The 19658-nt window shown below is 40.8% G+C and overlaps 1 protein-coding gene across 6 annotated transcripts in view; it reads right to left on the bottom strand.

Moving 5' to 3' along the window:
• The window catches only part of atp2b1a (ATPase plasma membrane Ca2+ transporting 1a), a 39869-nt gene that overhangs the window by 8482 nt on the left and 11729 nt on the right, over window positions 1–19658 (bottom strand). For all 6 annotated transcript variants that reach the window (XM_069700331.1, XM_069700333.1, XM_069700330.1 and 3 more), the window contains exons 3-14: window positions 12136–12333; window positions 11556–11813; window positions 11157–11282; window positions 9343–9504; window positions 7795–7833; window positions 3951–4106; window positions 3614–3828; window positions 3096–3338; window positions 2746–2987; window positions 1923–2160; window positions 201–380; window positions 27–114 (exon numbers count right to left, since the gene is read on the bottom strand). In XM_069700331.1, the coding sequence (XP_069556432.1) occupies window positions 27–114; window positions 201–380; window positions 1923–2160; window positions 2746–2987; window positions 3096–3338; window positions 3614–3828; window positions 3951–4106; window positions 7795–7833; window positions 9343–9504; window positions 11157–11282; window positions 11556–11813; window positions 12136–12333 (2145 nt within the window). The remainder of the gene's footprint in view (window positions 1–26; window positions 115–200; window positions 381–1922; window positions 2161–2745; window positions 2988–3095; window positions 3339–3613; window positions 3829–3950; window positions 4107–7794; window positions 7834–9342; window positions 9505–11156; window positions 11283–11555; window positions 11814–12135; window positions 12334–19658) is intronic.

Below are 19658 nucleotides of genomic sequence, written 5' to 3' on the forward strand. Positions count from 1 at the left end.
TACCCATAACAGCAAAACATAACTACCTTTCACTAAGGTGTGTTTGTCTGTGGGGGAAGAGCGAGCCAGTACTCGTAGTTTGGGCCAGATCTTGTCAATGCGTTCTTGTTCAATCTAGAAACATGAGACAAAACCCTAATAGAATCCCAACAGCACATTTTTCAACAGTCTCTGAGCAAGAGTATTTTGCTGTGGCCCACCTCTCCTTTTTCATTCCGTATCCTGCGATTGAACTCTTTTCCCTCCATGCACAGGAAGTCATCCCCAGGCAGTAGGATGCCACACTTGGTTGCAATAGCTCGTGCCGTGTTGATGTTGTCTCCAGTCACCATCCGCACCGTGATGCCAGCGCGCTGGCATTTCCTGATAGCATCTGGGACCTGAAGGGAAGCGGAAACCAAAAAGAGGAGCAAATCACATCACTGGGGATTTCACAATTAGAGCTCAGTTAAAGTATAAATATGCATTTAAAAACTGAATCAAATGATTCACTGTTTTGTGAAGTGGTCATCTGGAATGGCAAACTCCGCAGCTCGCATTGCTTTGACCAAGTTACATTGCATTTCATTTCATTTAGCTGACGCTTTTATCCAAAGCAACTTACAACACACCGATGGTACCCCATTGGGAGCAATTTTTTTTTAGGGTTCAGTGTCTTGCTCAAGGACGCTTAGGCATGTGGACAGGAGGAGCTGGGATTGAGCCACCAACCTTCCGATTAGTGTGCAACCCACTCTACCAACTGAGCTACAGCCTCCCCTTTAAACACTCCAGCATCATTTCGTGGGAACAAGCTCAGTGTCTGGTACACAATGGCAGACAGCCAAACGATATAAGTGACAGTTGAGCATCTAGCAAGCTAATGACTGAGTCCTCTTTCACACAACAACCATCTGGTCTTATAATGGAACCACTCCCTCTAAAACCTCCGTATTATCACTCCAGTAATGGCATGCAATAATGAAAGGGATTTAAAAATGGCTGACATAGCATCACTCAATGCTTTTGCTTGACTTAGAGAGTCTGAGTGGCCAACAGTCCAGTAAGAGGCAGCCCCTTCAAGCTGCCAGCAAGCTCCTTCAGTAGTGCTTGTCAGATGGTCCAATAACTTAAGAAGTCCCCTTATCTCACCTTTTCCAACACTGGCATGGGTCTCCATCTGACCATTTCTGAAACTTTCTGAAACTGACAACTTGACATTCACACCTAACTCGAGGAGTGACTGCCCTGTTGTACAATCGGGGGAAGGAAGACAGGGTTCCCTCTGGATTGTCATTGTAGGCACAATTATTTCTGTCCCTTTCCTTGAGAACACCTGAGTGCAACACTGCGAATGCCTTCCAGGACAGACTGAGGATGTTCTCCCCGTATTTTATAAATATCCCGTCTCTCTCTCCTCTGTGACAGCTGGCTTTTCACTCAACCTTTCAAAGTGGCTGCTTCTCCTTCAGACATGGTTGGACATCATATAAACTACATGTTTTTAAGCATAACCTGAGATTGAGCAGGAGATGTTTTATGACACATGGAACTGATTAAGACAACAGTACAGACCTACATCCAGAGGGACAGAGCTGCTTGACCTTGCGACTTGTGCAGCTGAAGAAGCTGTCAAATGCTCCACATTGAAAGATTTCGTCCCGCTATGGGATTTATCTTTAGAGGTTGATGTCGACTCAAAGCCAACACCTCAACTTCTGGATATAGATTCTCCTTTTGAGGACAATTTGGTTATTTGCGTTCACACTGATGAAACTGCGAGTGACATTCATGTTTTTAGCGAATGCAAATCAAGCGTTATATTTCCACTGTGACACCAGTAAGTGTATGACATCACTCTTCCTACCCGTTTCAATTAAAACAAAAATTATGACACAACTTCAAGGGATTACACTGTTTGTACTCCACGTGTAGCCACTAACCTCGGGTCTCACGGGGTCTTCGATGCCCACCACGCAGAGGCAGGTCAGTCCGCTGAGGATATCATTCTCGTTGTCCCAGTCGGGCTCGCCCTCAGAGGCAGGGAAATCTCTGTATCCAAGGCAGATGGTCCTCAGGCCCTCTGAGGCCATGGGCTCAATCACTTTCTTAACCATGTCATCTCTGTCCCGTGGGCGGAACAGCTTCGGCTCACCATTTGCCGTCACGATTTTATAGCACCTGGGAGGTGGAAAAGGGATATTTTAAAATATGAAAAGAAAGACCGGACAAGTGTAGGAGGGAAAAATATCCGAGGAGGAGTAGGAGTGATGGAGTAGAGAAACATGGATGAAGAAGGAGATAAGTACAGACTTGCGAGTGTAAAAAAAGTAATTTAGATTAGATAAAGGGGTAAAGGAAGAGAAGACAAAGCATGTGAATGGTGAGCTGCAGTCGTAAGAAGTCACACTAAGCTCTCTGTGGGTTAAAAAGAAGCCTGCTTGGTTAAGAGGCTTACGGAGCTGTTACCAGCTCATTTTCTCAGCGCCTGTTTTTAAGTCACAATCTAAGGGGCTTGGGTGGGATACACTTGAACTTCTTAGCTGCTTATGCCATTACTCACATCATTTACTGCAAAGTCTGGCCAGCTGGATCAAAAACTACTGAATCACCTTTCATTGAGTAAAATAATTTATGTGGACAGACCTAATCACGAGTGCATGTATCTTCAGTATAAAATCCAAAGAGAACCACTGATATAATACAGTCCAAGATATAAAACACAGAACATGTACTGAACACGAAAGATGAGAACAGTTTTCTTACTTTTTTAAGAGAATTTCTGAGGCTCCTTTGCTGAACATACGGTAGCTGCCATCAGCCATCTTCAACACAGTGCTCATTGATTTGCGAACTGAGTTGAAGGTGTAGACCTTGTACAGTTTCTCTTCAGGGATCTCATTGCGGATAGCCTGGTAGTCGCGTTTTAAGTCAGTAGAAAAGCCAAGCAAGGCACATTCGGTCTTGTTACCCACCTGTCGTGGCAGACCCCCTTCTTTCTCTGGAGGCTGTTGAAAAAACAAAACAAAACAAAAAAACAGTAAAGTAAGTTCCAAAAGCCAAACAAGGCAATATTCCTGCTGCTATACAGTGAGTTTTAGAGCCATGCTGCCTACCATGATCTTAGTAGTGTAGGCGCAGTTGACTGCAATGCCCAGAATCAGGATGTCTAAAGTGGAGGAGGGGATGTTCTCTGGATCAGGGACTTTTCTGTAGTGTTTTTCAGCCAGGAAGGCCTGCACCACGGTCATGCGGTTCATGGTGAGAGTACCGGTCTTGTCAGAGCAGATGGCAGTAGCATTGCCCATAGTCTCACAGGCATCCAAATGACGCACCAGGTTGTTATCTTTCATCATTTTCTGTTGAAAAATATATATTTTTTTAAAAACATGAATGATTGAGTTTTAACTTGAAGGACAAAGACGTGTTCAGGGGCTACTATACAAGCAAAATGAATAGCTCTTTAATTGGGTAAAGCCCTCTGTTGGTTAACAACATCAGCAGAGGGGATCATAGCTTGGCTTCAGGGTATCAGTTAGCAAAGTCTTAACAGCATGGCCTGCTAGTTTTAATAGGCTGAAAAGTGTAAGCTGGTCAGCCTTGGCACGGGTCACACTTGGCTAAAAGACTTTACCTTAACGGAGTATGCCAGGGAGATTGTTACAGCGAGTGGCAGGCCTTCAGGAACAGCCACCACAAGAACAGTGACGCCGATAATGAAGAACTTCACAAAGAACTGAACGTAAATGGGCGTGCAGTCCTTGACCCAGGGCAGATTCTGGATCCAAAAGGTGTCCACTACAAACAGCACCACCAGGATAATAACAGTGATGGCTGACATGACTAGTCCTGAGGGGAAAGGAAAGAAAGATGATGTTCACTCATGAGGATAGCATGTACTAATATAATACTTATTATGAAAGTATTTGTGAATAGAAAACATTATTAAAAGTTAGATTTGTCTGACTCACCTGCTTTTCCAATCTGTACTGCTAGTTTGGTCAGTTTGCCCTGGAGAACAGACTTCTCTTTCTTTGGCAGGTTGGTTTTCTTCTTCTCCTCTGCATCAACTCCCTCATCACTGTTCAGGGGCTGCATTTCCATTGCAGCACCGTCCTGTGCTTTAGCTGCGGCAAAGAGAATAATGACAACAAAATTGACAAACGAAATGGCCTGACAATCACCAAAAAGCACTGGCCATTACATTTTACTGGTGTCAAGTGATGTAGGCAAAAAATAATGTGCACAATGTGATATTTATACAAAGCAACGCTGTGTTCAAGGGCTTTCAAACAGATTTCAGGATTTATCATGAAGAGCACTTGACTGAAATGAAAATTATTTTTTTGATCAAACCAGTGGAGCAGTTAACAAATCAGCATAGCGGAAAGAACAGAACAGAACCGTCATTTATAGTCAGGAACAACATGAAGCCTATTTAATTTGTGCATTTGCTAACATTTACAAGACCTGGAAAAAAACCCACTGTATTCTCAAACTTACACCCATAAAAAAAATAAACGTTCTTTCATTTATACATTTCACCTTTAACATTCAGAAAATAAGAAACAATTTCTAGATTTCCTGTTGTGATTGGGTTCAGAAGATCAATTAGATCAAATATAGGTTTTGACTAGATTTATAGTCTTTTCTAACTTATTCGATTATCTGATATAACAGGTAAAAATTCTGGCAAATTGAGGAAAAACTGACAAAATGACTATGATGGGCATGTTTCAAAAATAATCCCATGAAATTCTTTATTTCAAGATAAACGATAACATGAAAAGTGATTTCCTCGAAGACACGAGATGATAAATGACTGCTAATTCTAACATGCCTTGTTGCTCCCCATTTTTTTTTACATGGAACTTGGGAAATGTCACTGTAATTATGTCTGCAGTGATCTGATTAGGAAATGTAATTACCATACTCCCACCTAGAGATTTAAAGAACAGGTTAACTTGCTGGTAACACAGGCCTGAGGAATCACTTCCTCCTTCGACAGCCACCACAGCAGTTGTTGTCAGTCCTGAATGTCCTGAACATCCCTCAGGACCCCCCTCCCTCGCTGGCAGAACTGACGGGAATCCCAAACCCACATCTAAGCAGGTAACCTTGGAGACGCAAAGCCTCTAATGGCAAAAGGAGGAGGAGAGGCGGCCGGCAGGCCAGCAGGGGCTGGCCTCTGCCGTGTCACTCACCATGATAAAATCATTAGCTGTGCTGGGCACTGATGCTATTGCTGCGCTGACACATTTTATCATGGAATATTTTGGAGTCCTGTGCAATGTATGCAGTGTTTTTACAAGCACAGAATGCCCTTGTCCAATTTGGAAATGCTAAACGTTCTATCAAGAGTACGATGGTATGGACAGTATCATGGTGTTGTCTGTTAATGTACAGTGGTGTGAAAAAGTGTTTTCCCCCTTCCTGATTTCCAATTTTTTTTGCATGTCTGTCACACTTAAATGTTTCAGATCATCAAACAAATTTAAATATTAGTCGAAGATAACACAAGTAAACACAAAATGCAGTTATTAAATGAAGGTTTTTATTATTAAGGGAGAAAAAAAAAATCCAAACCCACATGGCCCTGTGTGAAAAAGTGTTTGCCCCCTCCTGTTAAAACATAACTTAACTGTGGTTTATCACACCCGAGTTCAATTTCTCTAGCCACACCCAGGCCTGGTTACTGCCACACCTGTTCTCAATCAAGAAATCACTGAAATAGGACCTGCCTGACAAAGTGAAGTAGACCAAAAGATTCTCAAAAGCTAGACATCATGCCGAGATCCAAAGAAATTCAGGAACAAATGAGAAAGAAAGTAATTGAGATCTATCAGTCCGGAAAAGGTTATAAAGCCATTTCTAAAGCTTTGGGACTCCAGCGAACCACAGTGAGAGCCATTATCCACAAATGGAGAAAACATGGAACAGCGGTGAACTTCCCAGGAGCGGCCGGCCGACCAAAATTCCCCTAGAGCGCAGCGACGACTCATCCGAGAGGTCACAAAAGACCCCACGACAACATCCAAAGAACTGCAGGCCTCACTTGCCTCAGTTAAGGTCAGTGTTCATGACTCCACCATAAGAAAGAGACTGGGCAAAAATGTCTGCATGGCAGAGTTCCAAGACCAAAACCACCGCTGAGCAAAAACAACATTAAGGCTCGTCTCATTTTTGCCAGAAAACATCTTTGATGATCCCCAAGACTTTTGGGAAAATCTTCTGTGGACTGACGAGACAAAAGTTGAACTTTTTGGAAGGTGTGTGTCCCATTACATCTGGCGTAAAAGTAACACTGCATTTCAGAAAAAGAACATCATACCAACAGTAAAATATGGTGGTGGTAGTGTGATGGTCTGGGGCTGTTTTGCTGCTTTAGGACCTGGAAGACTTGCTGTGATAAATGGAACCATGAATTCTACCATCTAACAAAACATCCTGAAGGAGAATGTCCGGCCATCTGTTCGTGACCTCAAGCTGAAGTGAACTTGGGTTCTGCAGCAGGACAATGATCCAAAACACAGCAGCAAGTCCACCTCTGAATGGATGAAGAAAAACAAAATGAAGACTTTGGAGTGGCCTCGTCAAAGTCCTGACCTGAATCCTACTGAGATGCTGTGGCATGACCTTAAAAAGGTGGTTGGTGCTGAAAAACCCTCCAATGTGGCTGAATTACAACAACTCTGCAAAGATGAGTCAGCCAACATTCCTCCACAGCGCTGTAAAAGACTCATTGCAAGTTATCGCAAACGCTTGATTGCGGTTGTTGCTGCTAAGGGTGGCTGAAACCAGTTATTAGGTTTAGGGGGCAAACACTTTTCCACATAGGGCCATGTGGGTTTGAATTTGTTTTTCTCCCTTAATAATAAAAACCTTCATTTAAAAACTGCATTTTGTGTGTACTTATGTTATCTTTGACTAATATATTTAAATTTGTTTGATGATCTGAAACATTTAAGTGTGACAGACTTGCAAAAAAAATAAGAAATCAGGACGGGGGCAAACACTTTTTCACACCACTGTATGTAGCAGGGAGCAGGAACACTGGGCACTGCAGCTGCTGTGGCTTGCTCTGCACTTCCATGGTCAGTGTAATCTCAGTCTAAAGGATTACTGTTGATTCCTGGCAGGCAGCGGGAATCTGTGCACCAGGGACCAGCGCCAGGGTTGTGGTCACAGACCCAAGCACTACTGATCATACTGTCCCAGAAGGGCTACAAGCCTGGCTAGCTGGCTGAGTTGCCACTAAACAGCCTCATTATCATTGTTGTCATTCTGAAATTGCACCAGTGCGAGACTCACAGTTTGACTCCAAATAGTTCAGTTTGGGACATCAATAGAAATCAAATTGTGGGGCCTGAGGGAGAGTCAGAGAGAGAGAGAGATGGGTGGGAAAGCAGATGTTCTGGCCACAGAATTGTTGCATGGCATTAATCTCCTCATCACTAATCGCTATAACTGGATTCAGTAGCACCTGCTGCTCAAAGCACAATGTGCCATGGAAAGAGGAGAAAAGAGGAGAGAGAGGGACAGAAGGGAGGGCCAGACAGTACAATGGATAGCCAAGAACAGCCCGTACTAACTATACACTGACATGGGGTCATGCAAAATATGCTCCTCATTCCTTGCAACAAAAAAAAAAACACTGAAGCCAATTATTAACAGACTGGAAGCTTTAAACTACACACAGCGGTGTTAAATGGGGAGGGAGACTGATAAAGCTAAAGGCTAATACCTAAAAGGTAGGCGCCAAGCTGCAAGGCAATTATGGTTGTGTGTCAGTATGTGTGTGGGCATGTAACACACCTTTCTTACGATTTTCTACAGATGCTTCCTGCTTCTTGTCTGTGGAAAAATAGATCATGGAGTCAGTAGTAGTCAGTATATAATTGGTAATCAGAGTGAAAATCCTGAGATTCCTGCAAAGTAATAACCCAATTATGATATATAAATGATTTTTTTTATAGAGTAGTTAGTCCAACCATTCTTACTAGCACTGGGACGAAACGCACATCCCCAGATTTGATCCGTATATATATATATATATATATATATATATATATCACAGTACCCTCGTTACCAGTTCAATATGTAATGTGATTTGCAAGCACTGGTAATTCTACAAATGTAAAGATTCAATATTATGATTCATTGTGCTTTTTGTCTACTTTTTTTTTTTTTTAACACAAAAATATCAGAAAAAGTTCAATCGTACAGAGTATGTATATAATAAGTCACATTTCCTGAAACAATGCACATCACATGTCAGTCAGTCTCTGAGGTTTTTTTTTCCCAGCAGCATCATTGCTATAAACCCCTTGGCTCTGTCTTGAATCAATGCAAAACACAATTTGTCATTAGCAAAACCACTTAAAAGGTCAGTAGGGCACAGGTCAATATAGTCTTCTGTTGTAGCGGCGTAATGACATTCGGGTATATTGTAGTGAAATAAAGCTCTGTGTTAATGAAACTGATCAAAGTAGAACCACTGGTGATTATATTGTGAAGCTCGGGGCTAGTCTCAGGTCGGAGGTGCTGATGTACAGTAGTTTCGGTGAACTTGAAGCTTGTGGTCAACAGACAGTCGGACAACAACAGTTAGCAACTGGCTGTCAGCAGAAAGTTAAACCGTTGGCGGTGCGTTAAGTAAACATGAGGTTTTAGTCACGGTACGGCGGATACCGGCGAAGTTCAGCTGTATTTTGAACAAACCAACAGCTCTCCGGTTCACTCTGTTCACGCACTGATGCTAACAAGGTAACTGGCTAGCTCCCAGGCTGACTGTTAGCTGCTTGCATTCATGACACTGGCTCAGTGACAATAAGAAATGTCATATCAATTCATAAATCAGTGTATTAAAAAGGAGAATTTCAATACTTAAGTGAATCGATTTGTTTTTTTTTTCCCCTCTACCAATTCTTATTGATTCAATTTTCAGATTTAAATGAGCACAACTTAGTCACCACTTCCATAAGAAGAGTTAAAACAATTATTGGAGTGACCGATTAATTGACCAAAAAAAAGTATAACCTATTATTACCATGAAACCACTATTTTAACAAGTGATCTCTTAAAAAAATGATTTTTTTTAAATAACGTCGAACCAGAGTCCTTAGTGTGCCTTGTATACAACTGCTCTATGAACTAGACTGCTCTGCACAAGTCTCTCTGCTTTCAAAAGTCTCAACAGGAGATGATGGAATCTTCTGAAATACAGAAATGGTGGTTAAAAAAAGGAAAGTGCCTGTGCAAACATGTGAGCAAACGTGTGTGTGTGTGTGTTTGTATTCTAGGTTTACTGCTCAATACCAATACAAAAAAAAAAAGGTGAAACAAGAAGTGAAGCATACTTACTTTTTCTCTGTTTCTTCTTCTCCTCCTTTTCCTTTTTCTTCTCTTCTTCTTCCTCTTCATCATCTTCGGCGCTCCCGAGTAAAGTGAAGATAATTCCAGTTTGAGAGTTGACACCCACGGCAGTGACCAGCATTTTCCCTGAGCCTTCCATTACATGGGTGCCTTTGAACAGAAGAGGAAAACAAAATGTCAGCTGAGGAAGTAGGGAAATATAAGAACAGTACATGAAATGGCCGATGTTTCACTATGTTACCAACTTACTTATATACCATATGTCTTTTTAGAGACTGGTAGTAGCTTCATCACCGACTAAACAGACATTTCTGTTCTTATTTTTTGCTTTGACTTGTGCTGAGAAGATGTTTGGTTTAGCCAGGGTTTCAAATAGTATCTTCAGATAAACACAAGGCAAAAAAAAAAAAAATGAAATACAGGCAATAAATAGGGAAACAAAAGAAAGGTGGAGTAGAGAGTAAAGAAGAAGAAGCACGGTCTCTCTTGCAAATACCCTCCAAACCTTCAATCAACAGGCTTGAATCAATTGTCAATCTGGGTGACGTAATGAAATTCAGAGAGCCTGCATCAAGGTTGCATATCCCTGGCTCTCTATTCTTGTCAAAACACTGAAAGATTTTATCAATTTATGCAGAAAAAGTAAATAACAGAAGAGAACACAAACTAAAGTCAGAGAAAAAGAGAATGAAACCCCTGAGACATTGACAAGAGAGAAGTCGGAGGAATTTAAGACGTTTTTTCATGCCTGTGTTAATTAGAAGATGCTTTTCTTTCATTCTTGAGAGGGGATATAGCCTGTGCTAAGGGAAATCAAAAAGCAGCGTAAACACACAAACACACCTACACATAAGACTCCTCTGTCTTGGAGTTTTGCCAATAGAGAGCCAGATGGACTGAACAAAAAGTGTTTCCCCCTGCACACCATTTTTCTGGGGAACTGAGTTCAGCAGGAAAGACAATGCTGTCTGACAGTACAAACACTGTTGAAAAGGCTTTATGCACATTGAATGGACTCTCTCTACACAGAGGAAAACCACCAGAACTACAACAGCTTTACATCTCGGGAATGTTGGACGGCTGATGACTGATTGCACTGAGCAGCAGACCAGGGACACCAGTTCACTTTCAATCTCAGGCAGACTTTTCTGAAAAAGCACTGGCGTATTATGACACTGATGAATTCTTGGGGTTCAATATTTGTTGTTATAACGTAACATAACCACAAATCAGCTGCTCCGAGCTGATTTTTAGTGAATACTTTGAGTAAATAAATGATTGAAAACAGTTTAAGTTATAATGGAAGATGCTGGTCTGCAATAAATTCCTCCAAGAATTCTGAGCTGAAGACGGAAGATTATAAATAGATTATATACAAATAGCGATTTAGAAATCAAAGCACTTTATGGATGATTCAGTTTTAATTGCTTAAATCAGTTTTGAGGAGGGTCACACTGACCTTTGTGTGCATGTGACCAATTTAAAAGCATGTAAAAAAATGATTGCATTTGGAGATGATGAATCTGAACAAAGGTTACCCATCATTTAATTTGAATAAAGATTGAATAGACACAAAGCCAGTCTTTAAAGAGGATGTGTATTGCATTATTTAGGTCACTCGGCTCAGTCCGTTTTGCAGATGTCAGATCATTTCTTTAAAAAACATGTTAAAAATGTCTGGCAAAATACCACTTACAGTTTTGTTTTCAATAACTTTAAATGATCACACACTTCACTGTATTGTAACAACCAGTAAAGACAGAACTTTTGAAAACTAAAGGAAAATTGAAGCTTCGTGTTACCTGATAACAGCATTGGATCTTTTTCTAGCGTTTTCTTGACATGGTCCGACTCCCCTGTGAGCGAGCTCTCATCAATCTTCAGATCGTTGCCTTGGATGAGGACTCCGTCAGCAGGCAAGAGGTCACCTGACACACACACACACACACACACACACACACACACACACACACACACACACACACACACACACACACACACACACACACACACACATATATATAATCAGGTCTTTAATTTTGAAGAAAAGTGTAATAACAATTTAAACTGTGATATTGTTTTTCTAATTAATCTTGGATTGCGCAATATCTAAACATTCTTAAGCGGCAGATTTCTATTTTTATCCACCGAACATGTTTAATCAAATGATCTCAATAACACAGACGATAATCTCTTCTTACCATATTTTATTTGTGCAATATCGCCGACCACAATCTCAGCCACGGGAATTTGGATAACTTGCCCTCCACGGACAACAGTAAATTTCTGTTCCTGCTCAATGCGGTTCTGGAGGCCCCTAAACTGCTTCTCTTTACTCCAGTCATTGAATGCCGTCACCAGCACCACGCAGATAACGGACAGGAGAATGGCGGCACCCTCGATCCAGCCCGCCTCCGACTCACTTTCATCCTCCACACCACCAGCAGCTCGTCCACAGTCTGCAGAGCGACAGGGGGAGATTTCAATACACAAAAAGGTCACTTAAAAAACATCACACACATCAGACTGAATTATCACATCATTCCACGTCTCAGGCATCTGAAAATTGACAAACTGTTGATCATGTCAATATATTTATCGCGGAATAAACTGACAAGATAAATGAAGGCATTGACAAGCAACAGACAAACATTACATCAAATATATTAACCACGTCCAAACTATTCAAGAAAGATAATAAATACGCTAATATACACTAATAGTTACATTAATCAATAAAAAGAAGATCAAATATAATTATAATGAAATGTTGTTGCTTACGTTCTCTTTCGGCATCTGGAGGTCTATAAAAAGAAAGGCCTAGTGAAACTATGGCTGCCACTTCTAGGATAATCAGTGTAACATCCTGTAGTGCCTCCCACACTAACTGTAGGAAAGTTTTGGGCTTTTTGGGCGGTATAAGATTCTGCCCAAACACTCTTTCCCGCTTCTCAATGTCTGTAGGATGTCCACTTAGACCTGGGTGGGAAAAGACACAAAACAGAAGCATTTCAGTTATCAAGTTCTCATTTTTTATCAATCTTGGAATTTGATACTGGTTTACTAATATCAAATATTCGCATCACAAAAAGAGAGCCTTAATTATGTGCCGCATAATTTGAGCACAGATGGATAAATTACTGCAGACATTTAGTTCACAGGAGGAGAGCTCAGCACGCTGAAGTAAGAGTTAGTGAGCTGTACTCTTGTCACTGAGCGTCTGAAACATAATTTCCAAAAGGAATCCGCATTTCTGATAGGGCACAGTTGGTGGAGACAATGCTGGACAACAATGACACATTCTGTGGGCAATGTCGAACATTTTCACCTCTTTCAGGCATGCCAAAGAACGTGAGAACAGAGGTCAGATCTAATCCCACAGACTGCCTTTTCCAACACAATGACCAACTGACTGGAGGTTGAATCAGCTTTTAGAGTCACAGGTGCCTCTGCACACTACTGTCCTGTTGGAGAGTCATCTCTCTGACACATTACACGTCTGGCTTGGCCGGAGAGCCATTCATCCATGTGCACAGAGCGTTCTGCAGCAACCCATTCAAATGCCTCCACATTCACAGTCATATATTCAAAAGGGCCTTCGCACATTTGATGATGCATGACAGTTTTTTTTAGTTCTATTCATGCTGACTGTGTGTGGGTGACTGTGCAGACTGGTCGTGTGTGTGTGTGTGTGTGTGTGTGTGTGTGTGTGTGTGTGTGTGTGTGTGTGTGTGTGTGTGTGTGTGTGTGTGTGTGTGTGTGTGTGTGTGTGTGTGTGTGTGTGTGTGTGTGTGTGGTAAAGAGGAGGTGGACTGAATCTGGGGGGCCAGAGAGGAGTGACTGTGTGAAACTGCTACTGACAGGCAGATGGGGATGGGTGGGGGTCGGGGTGAGGGTGCAAAGTAGGACTGAGACTAATAAAAAGATTGGAGATACCGACGGCTGAGCGGAAGCTGCACTGGGAATAGCAGTGTCTTATTAGGGAAAAATATCACTGGGGTCAGTGTGTAGAAAGAAAGGACAGTCAGACAGACAGGCTCACACAGAAACTCTCACACACAGACTCTCTCTCTCACACACACTCACTCTGTCACACACTCACTCTGTCACACACACACACACACACACACACACACACACACACACACACACACACACACACACACACACACACACACACACACACACACACACACACACACACACACACTCTCTCTCTCTCTCACACACACACACACACACACACACACACACACACACACACACACACACACACACACACACACACACACACACACACACAGGTGTGTACAATGAAAATCATGACACCACATTGGGCTAATGAGTTTGTGCAGTGACAATAGCACAGACAGTAAGATACATTGTTCTTCTGCGAATGAGAGAAATCTCCATCTCCTGTGTAGAAAATTGCTGTCAAATAAGACCATTAATTGTGGCGAATGCACGCATATTATAGTCAAATCAGGCAAATTGAACAGATTTTGTCACGTCAAGGCAAAGTGAGAAAAATGAGACTGCAACTGCTTCATGAAGTACTGCCAATTAACAATTCAATAATTCGTGGAATATGGACATTAATCAGAAAAAAAACGTATCCTCATTATGCTTTCTTCCTTTTCACAAGAATGTACAATGTAATCAAAAGTTAAAAGCAACATATGACATGCGTCAAGGCACCAATAGGAAGCATAGAAGTGTTTTCAACAACGTGAAGACATCAGCTTCAAAACCCCGTGTCGACACCCACGACCTCAATTCGATTTTCTTTTTACCTTAATCTCCGTGGCTATAGCTGGCCAGGTAATCTCTTTTTTGCCATTATATGTATATCGTGGGGTCGTATAGCCCTGATATTCCTCAACCTAAACAATTACTCTCTTCTCATCTATTGTGCAGGGTTGCGAAACACACTGTTGGCGTCACCCACGCGCTTCCAGTCTGTCTCTCGCTGCCCAAACTAATCTCACACCCTATAAGAGGAAGTGTCAAAGCCCCTCGTTGATGACAAAGCCCTTATATATTTTAAACAGCTTTTTTTCTGCATACAGGACGAAGTTAGAATATCCGAATATTACAGAGAGCACAAAAACGGCAACGTGCCTAAAGCTGCATATGCATGTATGTTGAGTTTGCCTCATTCACGTTGCCATAACAATTTCATAATGACTACGCATTAAAATGTCCATTAAAAATACAGCTTTATCACAAAGTCCATAACGGGTTGTATTAATGAGAACCACCAGTAATGAATGTAATCCAGGTTTTGACAAAGCATTAACAGCAGCTTAGATTTTTTTTTTTTGAAGCCTTTCCTCTGAGCTCATTAAATACCTGCAGCTTCATACAGCAGCAGGATCCATATGAACATCTTTGTGCACACGGCACAACAGCGGTAGCTTCATTAATAACCTTCATAAATGATCCCCGGCATGTAGACGGGATGAATCAGGATCTAACAGCACATGACAGCTCAGTGTGTGCTTTCCCTCACTCCAGACAGGTGCGCTGTCACACACAGTCACAGTTTATGAGCTGCTTTCTAACATATTCAACAATGCATTAAATCCCTCCATTTCTCTCCTTGAAAATGGTTCTGTCGGTAACCACTCTTCCGCTCCAAAAAAAAAAAAAAAAAAATCAGACAGCATCAGAATATGATAATACAGGAATAGTAGGGTTGTTTCTACTGATACTACAATCATTTAATCTCCTGAATAGTTTTTTCTGCTAATCAGTTATTCTAGAAAGTGTCAGGTTATAAAGGAAAAAATTAATACCAGACCTCAAAGCCCAAAGCTATTGCTTTATTTCTGCATCCAACGTGCTAAACGGTCATCAAAGTTACTGTTTTAACATTTTCTGACAATTGGTTCATTGCTTGGTTATCATTTATGTTCCAAATGCTACAAAATACTCAATATATTCCTCAAATAAGCAGTGATTATTCCAGCAGCCTGGTGCATGTTCTGGGTGTAGATCCAACTTAATTAAACCATGGCCTTTGCGTTCCATTTTTCTCATTCCTGCCTGTTGCTGCTCACTCGAAGCAGGCTGATAAAAACTAAAGAAGCAACTAATCCCGCTTCACTAGTTACATGGGTGATTAACATTACAACCGAGCACGAACACATACTTTTCTAAAAGGGAGGTGAGAAGCGTGATGACTCATCAGCGCAGCACACTGAAAACACAATGCTATTGGGTCTATCCAGCATATAGCTGCCTGTTGCTGCTTCCTGGCTGTCTCTCACCATCTCCTTTAATTCTCTATGGCTTTAATGAAAACATGCTGACAGCCAATACCTCGCTCAATTTTACACCACATTTTCCCTATTTATTAGAGCAATAAATACAAATGACGGAGGACGATGGAGAAGTCGGTCCCTCCGTTGGATACACAAACAGAAAATAGGTTGGCCTCGGTCCCTCACATAATTTTAGCACCCACAGTGTGTCTCAAGTCAAGCAGCTAATCATTAACCGTTTAATTTGGACGCTTGTCCCTGGTTGACCCATCTGAGTATTGTCATTTTAGTCAGCAGTGAGGGGTCATGGCAAACCTTCACTCCAGGCTTTTCACAATTACATGAAATACGACCACAATTTCTCCTTTACAGCCTTCACAAAACTATGTGTTGACATAGGCGCGCCAGCACACTGGACAGTACAATCTTCACTTCCTAAAGAAAATGTGCATTTCAACGCACACAATCACCCAGAGTGTGTAAACAAAATGCTAAAAGGGCCTAAAACTGGGTCGTATGTAAGACGAGTGTCACTGCAATGACAACACGATGTGGAAGTCCACTCTATTTATATATCTACGTACACTCCCTGTCTCAATGACAGAAGTGTGTCAGAACATGTATAGTCAGTATGTAACGGTAATATACAAACAGAAGACAGAGCATTCACATTGTGCGTTTCATTTCCCACGACAATGTTCTTTCGGATAATTTTGCTAAGCAGATAAGTTGAATCTGATAAATTTTTGATTTGCTTCTTACATTTGCTTCTTACATTGCTTACATTTGCTTCTTATTTTGTGACCTTTGTAACATGCAACAATACAAAAAAAAAAGGTAGTAAAATGAGAGAAGGTGTTCACTTTGCTCAAAGGTTAACCATCAATCTAGGTATGTTAAAGCAAATATTATGCCCTCTCTGAGCCTAATTAGGATAACTGGATTAAGGGATTTCCATCATCTCTGCTCAAGTCATAGTATTACTTTCAACATGTGGAAGCCAGATTATTAAGGAGGTAGCTCGTGGGTAGTAACAGATACATGGGCAGAATATTTTTGGAAACTCTTTCCTTTTTCAAATGTATCAAAAGAGACAATAAAGGAATCTTAAATTCACTCAAATGCTCTAAATTGCATGTTGCGTCATTTCAGGAAGCAAAAAATATGTCACTTTTCCTGTAATCTTATTAAATTAGTCCCTATGAAATAAAATAAGCTCCCATTTGGTGTCATTTTAACCATTTCTTCCAAATGCACATCAGTTTTTTTGATGATGCTGCCCTTCCAAAAATAGTATCAAATGGGTTTTATCATGCAATTTCAACACAAAATACGGTATTACATTTTTGTGAAAGCAGTATTTTAAGGCTACCAAATGAGTTAATACTTCACCTGCCTATACCAGAGAAGCAGCATAGACAACAAATTACTGAAGGGCACAGCATTTAGACAGACACTAAATATCTGCATTAAACTAGAGTTTCTTATCAACCATTGATTATTCAAAGTGGTATAACTAACAAAAATCAGGTTTTTAACTGTTATCTAATTCACAGATGTGCCCCCCTTTAAGAACTAAATACAAAGAAACAAAAGAATCCAATTGTGCTCACGCCAGTATTCAAGCCAGAGATTACTGCAAGCAGATCAGCATACCTCCCTATTTCCCTTTTGCACAGCTCCACCAACAGAAGCAGGGTTTGGCCATGTGCTACGTGCACTCGCAGGCAAAAGTACGAAGCAATTCATTTTGAATTTATAAATGAAGACAAGCGGCTTTGCACCAGTCCCCTGAACTACAAAGAGAAAACTATCCTATCTTTGCATTGAATGAGAGTGTCTGAAATGAGAAATACAAAGAACCTGTCAGCTTTTATGAGTTTCAGTCCAACTGTGAAAGCCTCTCAGCCCACAGTCAATTGGATCAATAGGTTGGAACCCAAATATTTAACAACACTTAAATAGTAATGAACAGGGAATAACGGTGAGGAGGAAGAATACAAGGGATCCTACCAATAATATTGATCTGAAGAGGCCTTGTCTATTTGATAAGTCTCATTATGCCAAGGGAATAAAGGATTCCATTTAGAGAAATGAAACACTGCTGTGTTAGTAAATGTAGTGGAGAGAATTGATACTATGGTGGGATTTCTCCCCCACCCCAATATTACAAATGGGAATGACAAACACTTCCCTGCCTGGTAAATTCTCAGGACTTCCAGATCCTATGCCCCAAGTACGTAATGTCCGCTTCCAGTTAGACATGCGTCATATTTAAGCCATGGTAACCGTGGAGACATCACTCATGTTATTTTTTCAGGCTTTACAAACCTCCTACAAATGCCACAGAAAGCAATATGCAGCTTGTTTCACAAGCCGAGGTAAAATTGAAACAGGACTGGAACTTACTTCATGGCAGTTATTTACTGAAGTAAAGAAAGTACCAGAAAAAATTGTATGCGTGCAGAGAGGAAGTAAACTTTTATAGGTGAGCTGAGGTCAACAGATCAAGCTACTCATATTAGTGAGCTCTCTCTTTCTACAACAAACAGGGAGGCTCACCTCTATAGAAACAGAGTCTAGACATGTTAAAATGACTAGTTGTTTAAAATAGCATCATGATGGCTCTTTTCTATCTGCCCTTCACCTTTAAATTCAGCATTATGCAGTGGTCACTGTCTCGATGTAGAAAGCAGTGAGCTTAATCAACCCTTTTAAACTTGAAGTATATAACCAAACTCAATTTTAATGACAATAAATTAAAATCTAACAGAACAGGGAGCAGGGAGATGTCCAGCCTCATGATATAACATTAAAAATGTCAGTAGTACTGACACTGTAAATTAAATGTAGCCTCATCCACACAGGGCACTTAGATTGTGTAAACTAGTAGAAATAGAGTGATACATGAATGCCAAGTCAAACTTCTTTGGATGCGGAAAAAAAAAGAAAAAGAGCTTGGAAATGTGGAGGATTAGGAAAGGATTGGCTTAAGAGGTTCGAGAAAAGACCAACCAGCTAATTAGAAATCCCTTTTCAATTGTCAGGCTCCTGTAATCTTAAATGATGGCTTAATTTGCCAAGCCTATGACAAATGAGCTGATTGAAACTCTAAAATATCTGAACTCGATGGCTACATACAAAGTGGAATATCACCTGCTGTGAAAGGAAATACAACAGGAACCTAGTCAACCTTACCACGGTAGGGCAGTGGAAATATAACCGCATAAGTAAAGCATAAAATGTCTATAAATTGGTATAAAGCTACCTTAGGCTTCATCAAAATATTCATTTCCATTTGAAATCTAAAACTAATCTATTTTCAGTCTCAGCTCTCAATCTTAAACTCATTTCTGATCATCTGAAGATGTTAAAAACGAGACAGTTGATATGCTAAATATTGATACAGACAAAACAGACTATTCCAAACATGTTTACAGTCCTATATACGATTAACTGATCTATTCACACACTTGCAGAGCAACCAACAATGTGCCAAGACTTGTTATGCTAACAAAAAGTGCTGAAGAGTTAATAGTCCTCGACTAACCGCATTTTATTTTTAGCCACGTACACTAGGAAGGACGGAGACATTAACAAATCAACCAATGTCACTCATGCTACAAGTATGACAGGACTCTGGATTCACCAACTTGACGCAGCCACATGGGTGTTTAGACAACCGACGATCTCTCAACAGCTAAATTCCTATTCTGTAATTTCATCTCACAGTTCAGACAATGGCCTATTTTGGCTTTCATAATACCGAAAGTAGAGTGAGACTGCACAGTGTAGCGCTTACCATGGCATCAATAAATGCAAGGACAACAATTAAATAGTGAGGCAAGATTCTCACCTAAAACAAGAGATGTTTTGTATTGTTGTAAAGAATGGTATTTATCACATTCCTTTCGGTTTGATGAAGCCCAGGAAAATGTTTCCTTGCTTGCAGACACAGCATACAGAGGACTGTTGCTGTTACAGTGAATGTGTGGTGCCGTTTTAATCTGGGATCAAACTGAAAATCCCCTCCCATAA

Source organism: Brachyistius frenatus, unplaced genomic scaffold, assembly GCF_029030835.1.
Source record: "Brachyistius frenatus isolate BFR_SWC_R1_liver_20210118 unplaced genomic scaffold, ASM2903083v1 Contig_33, whole genome shotgun sequence".
NCBI classification, from domain to species: domain Eukaryota; kingdom Metazoa; phylum Chordata; class Actinopteri; family Embiotocidae; genus Brachyistius; species Brachyistius frenatus.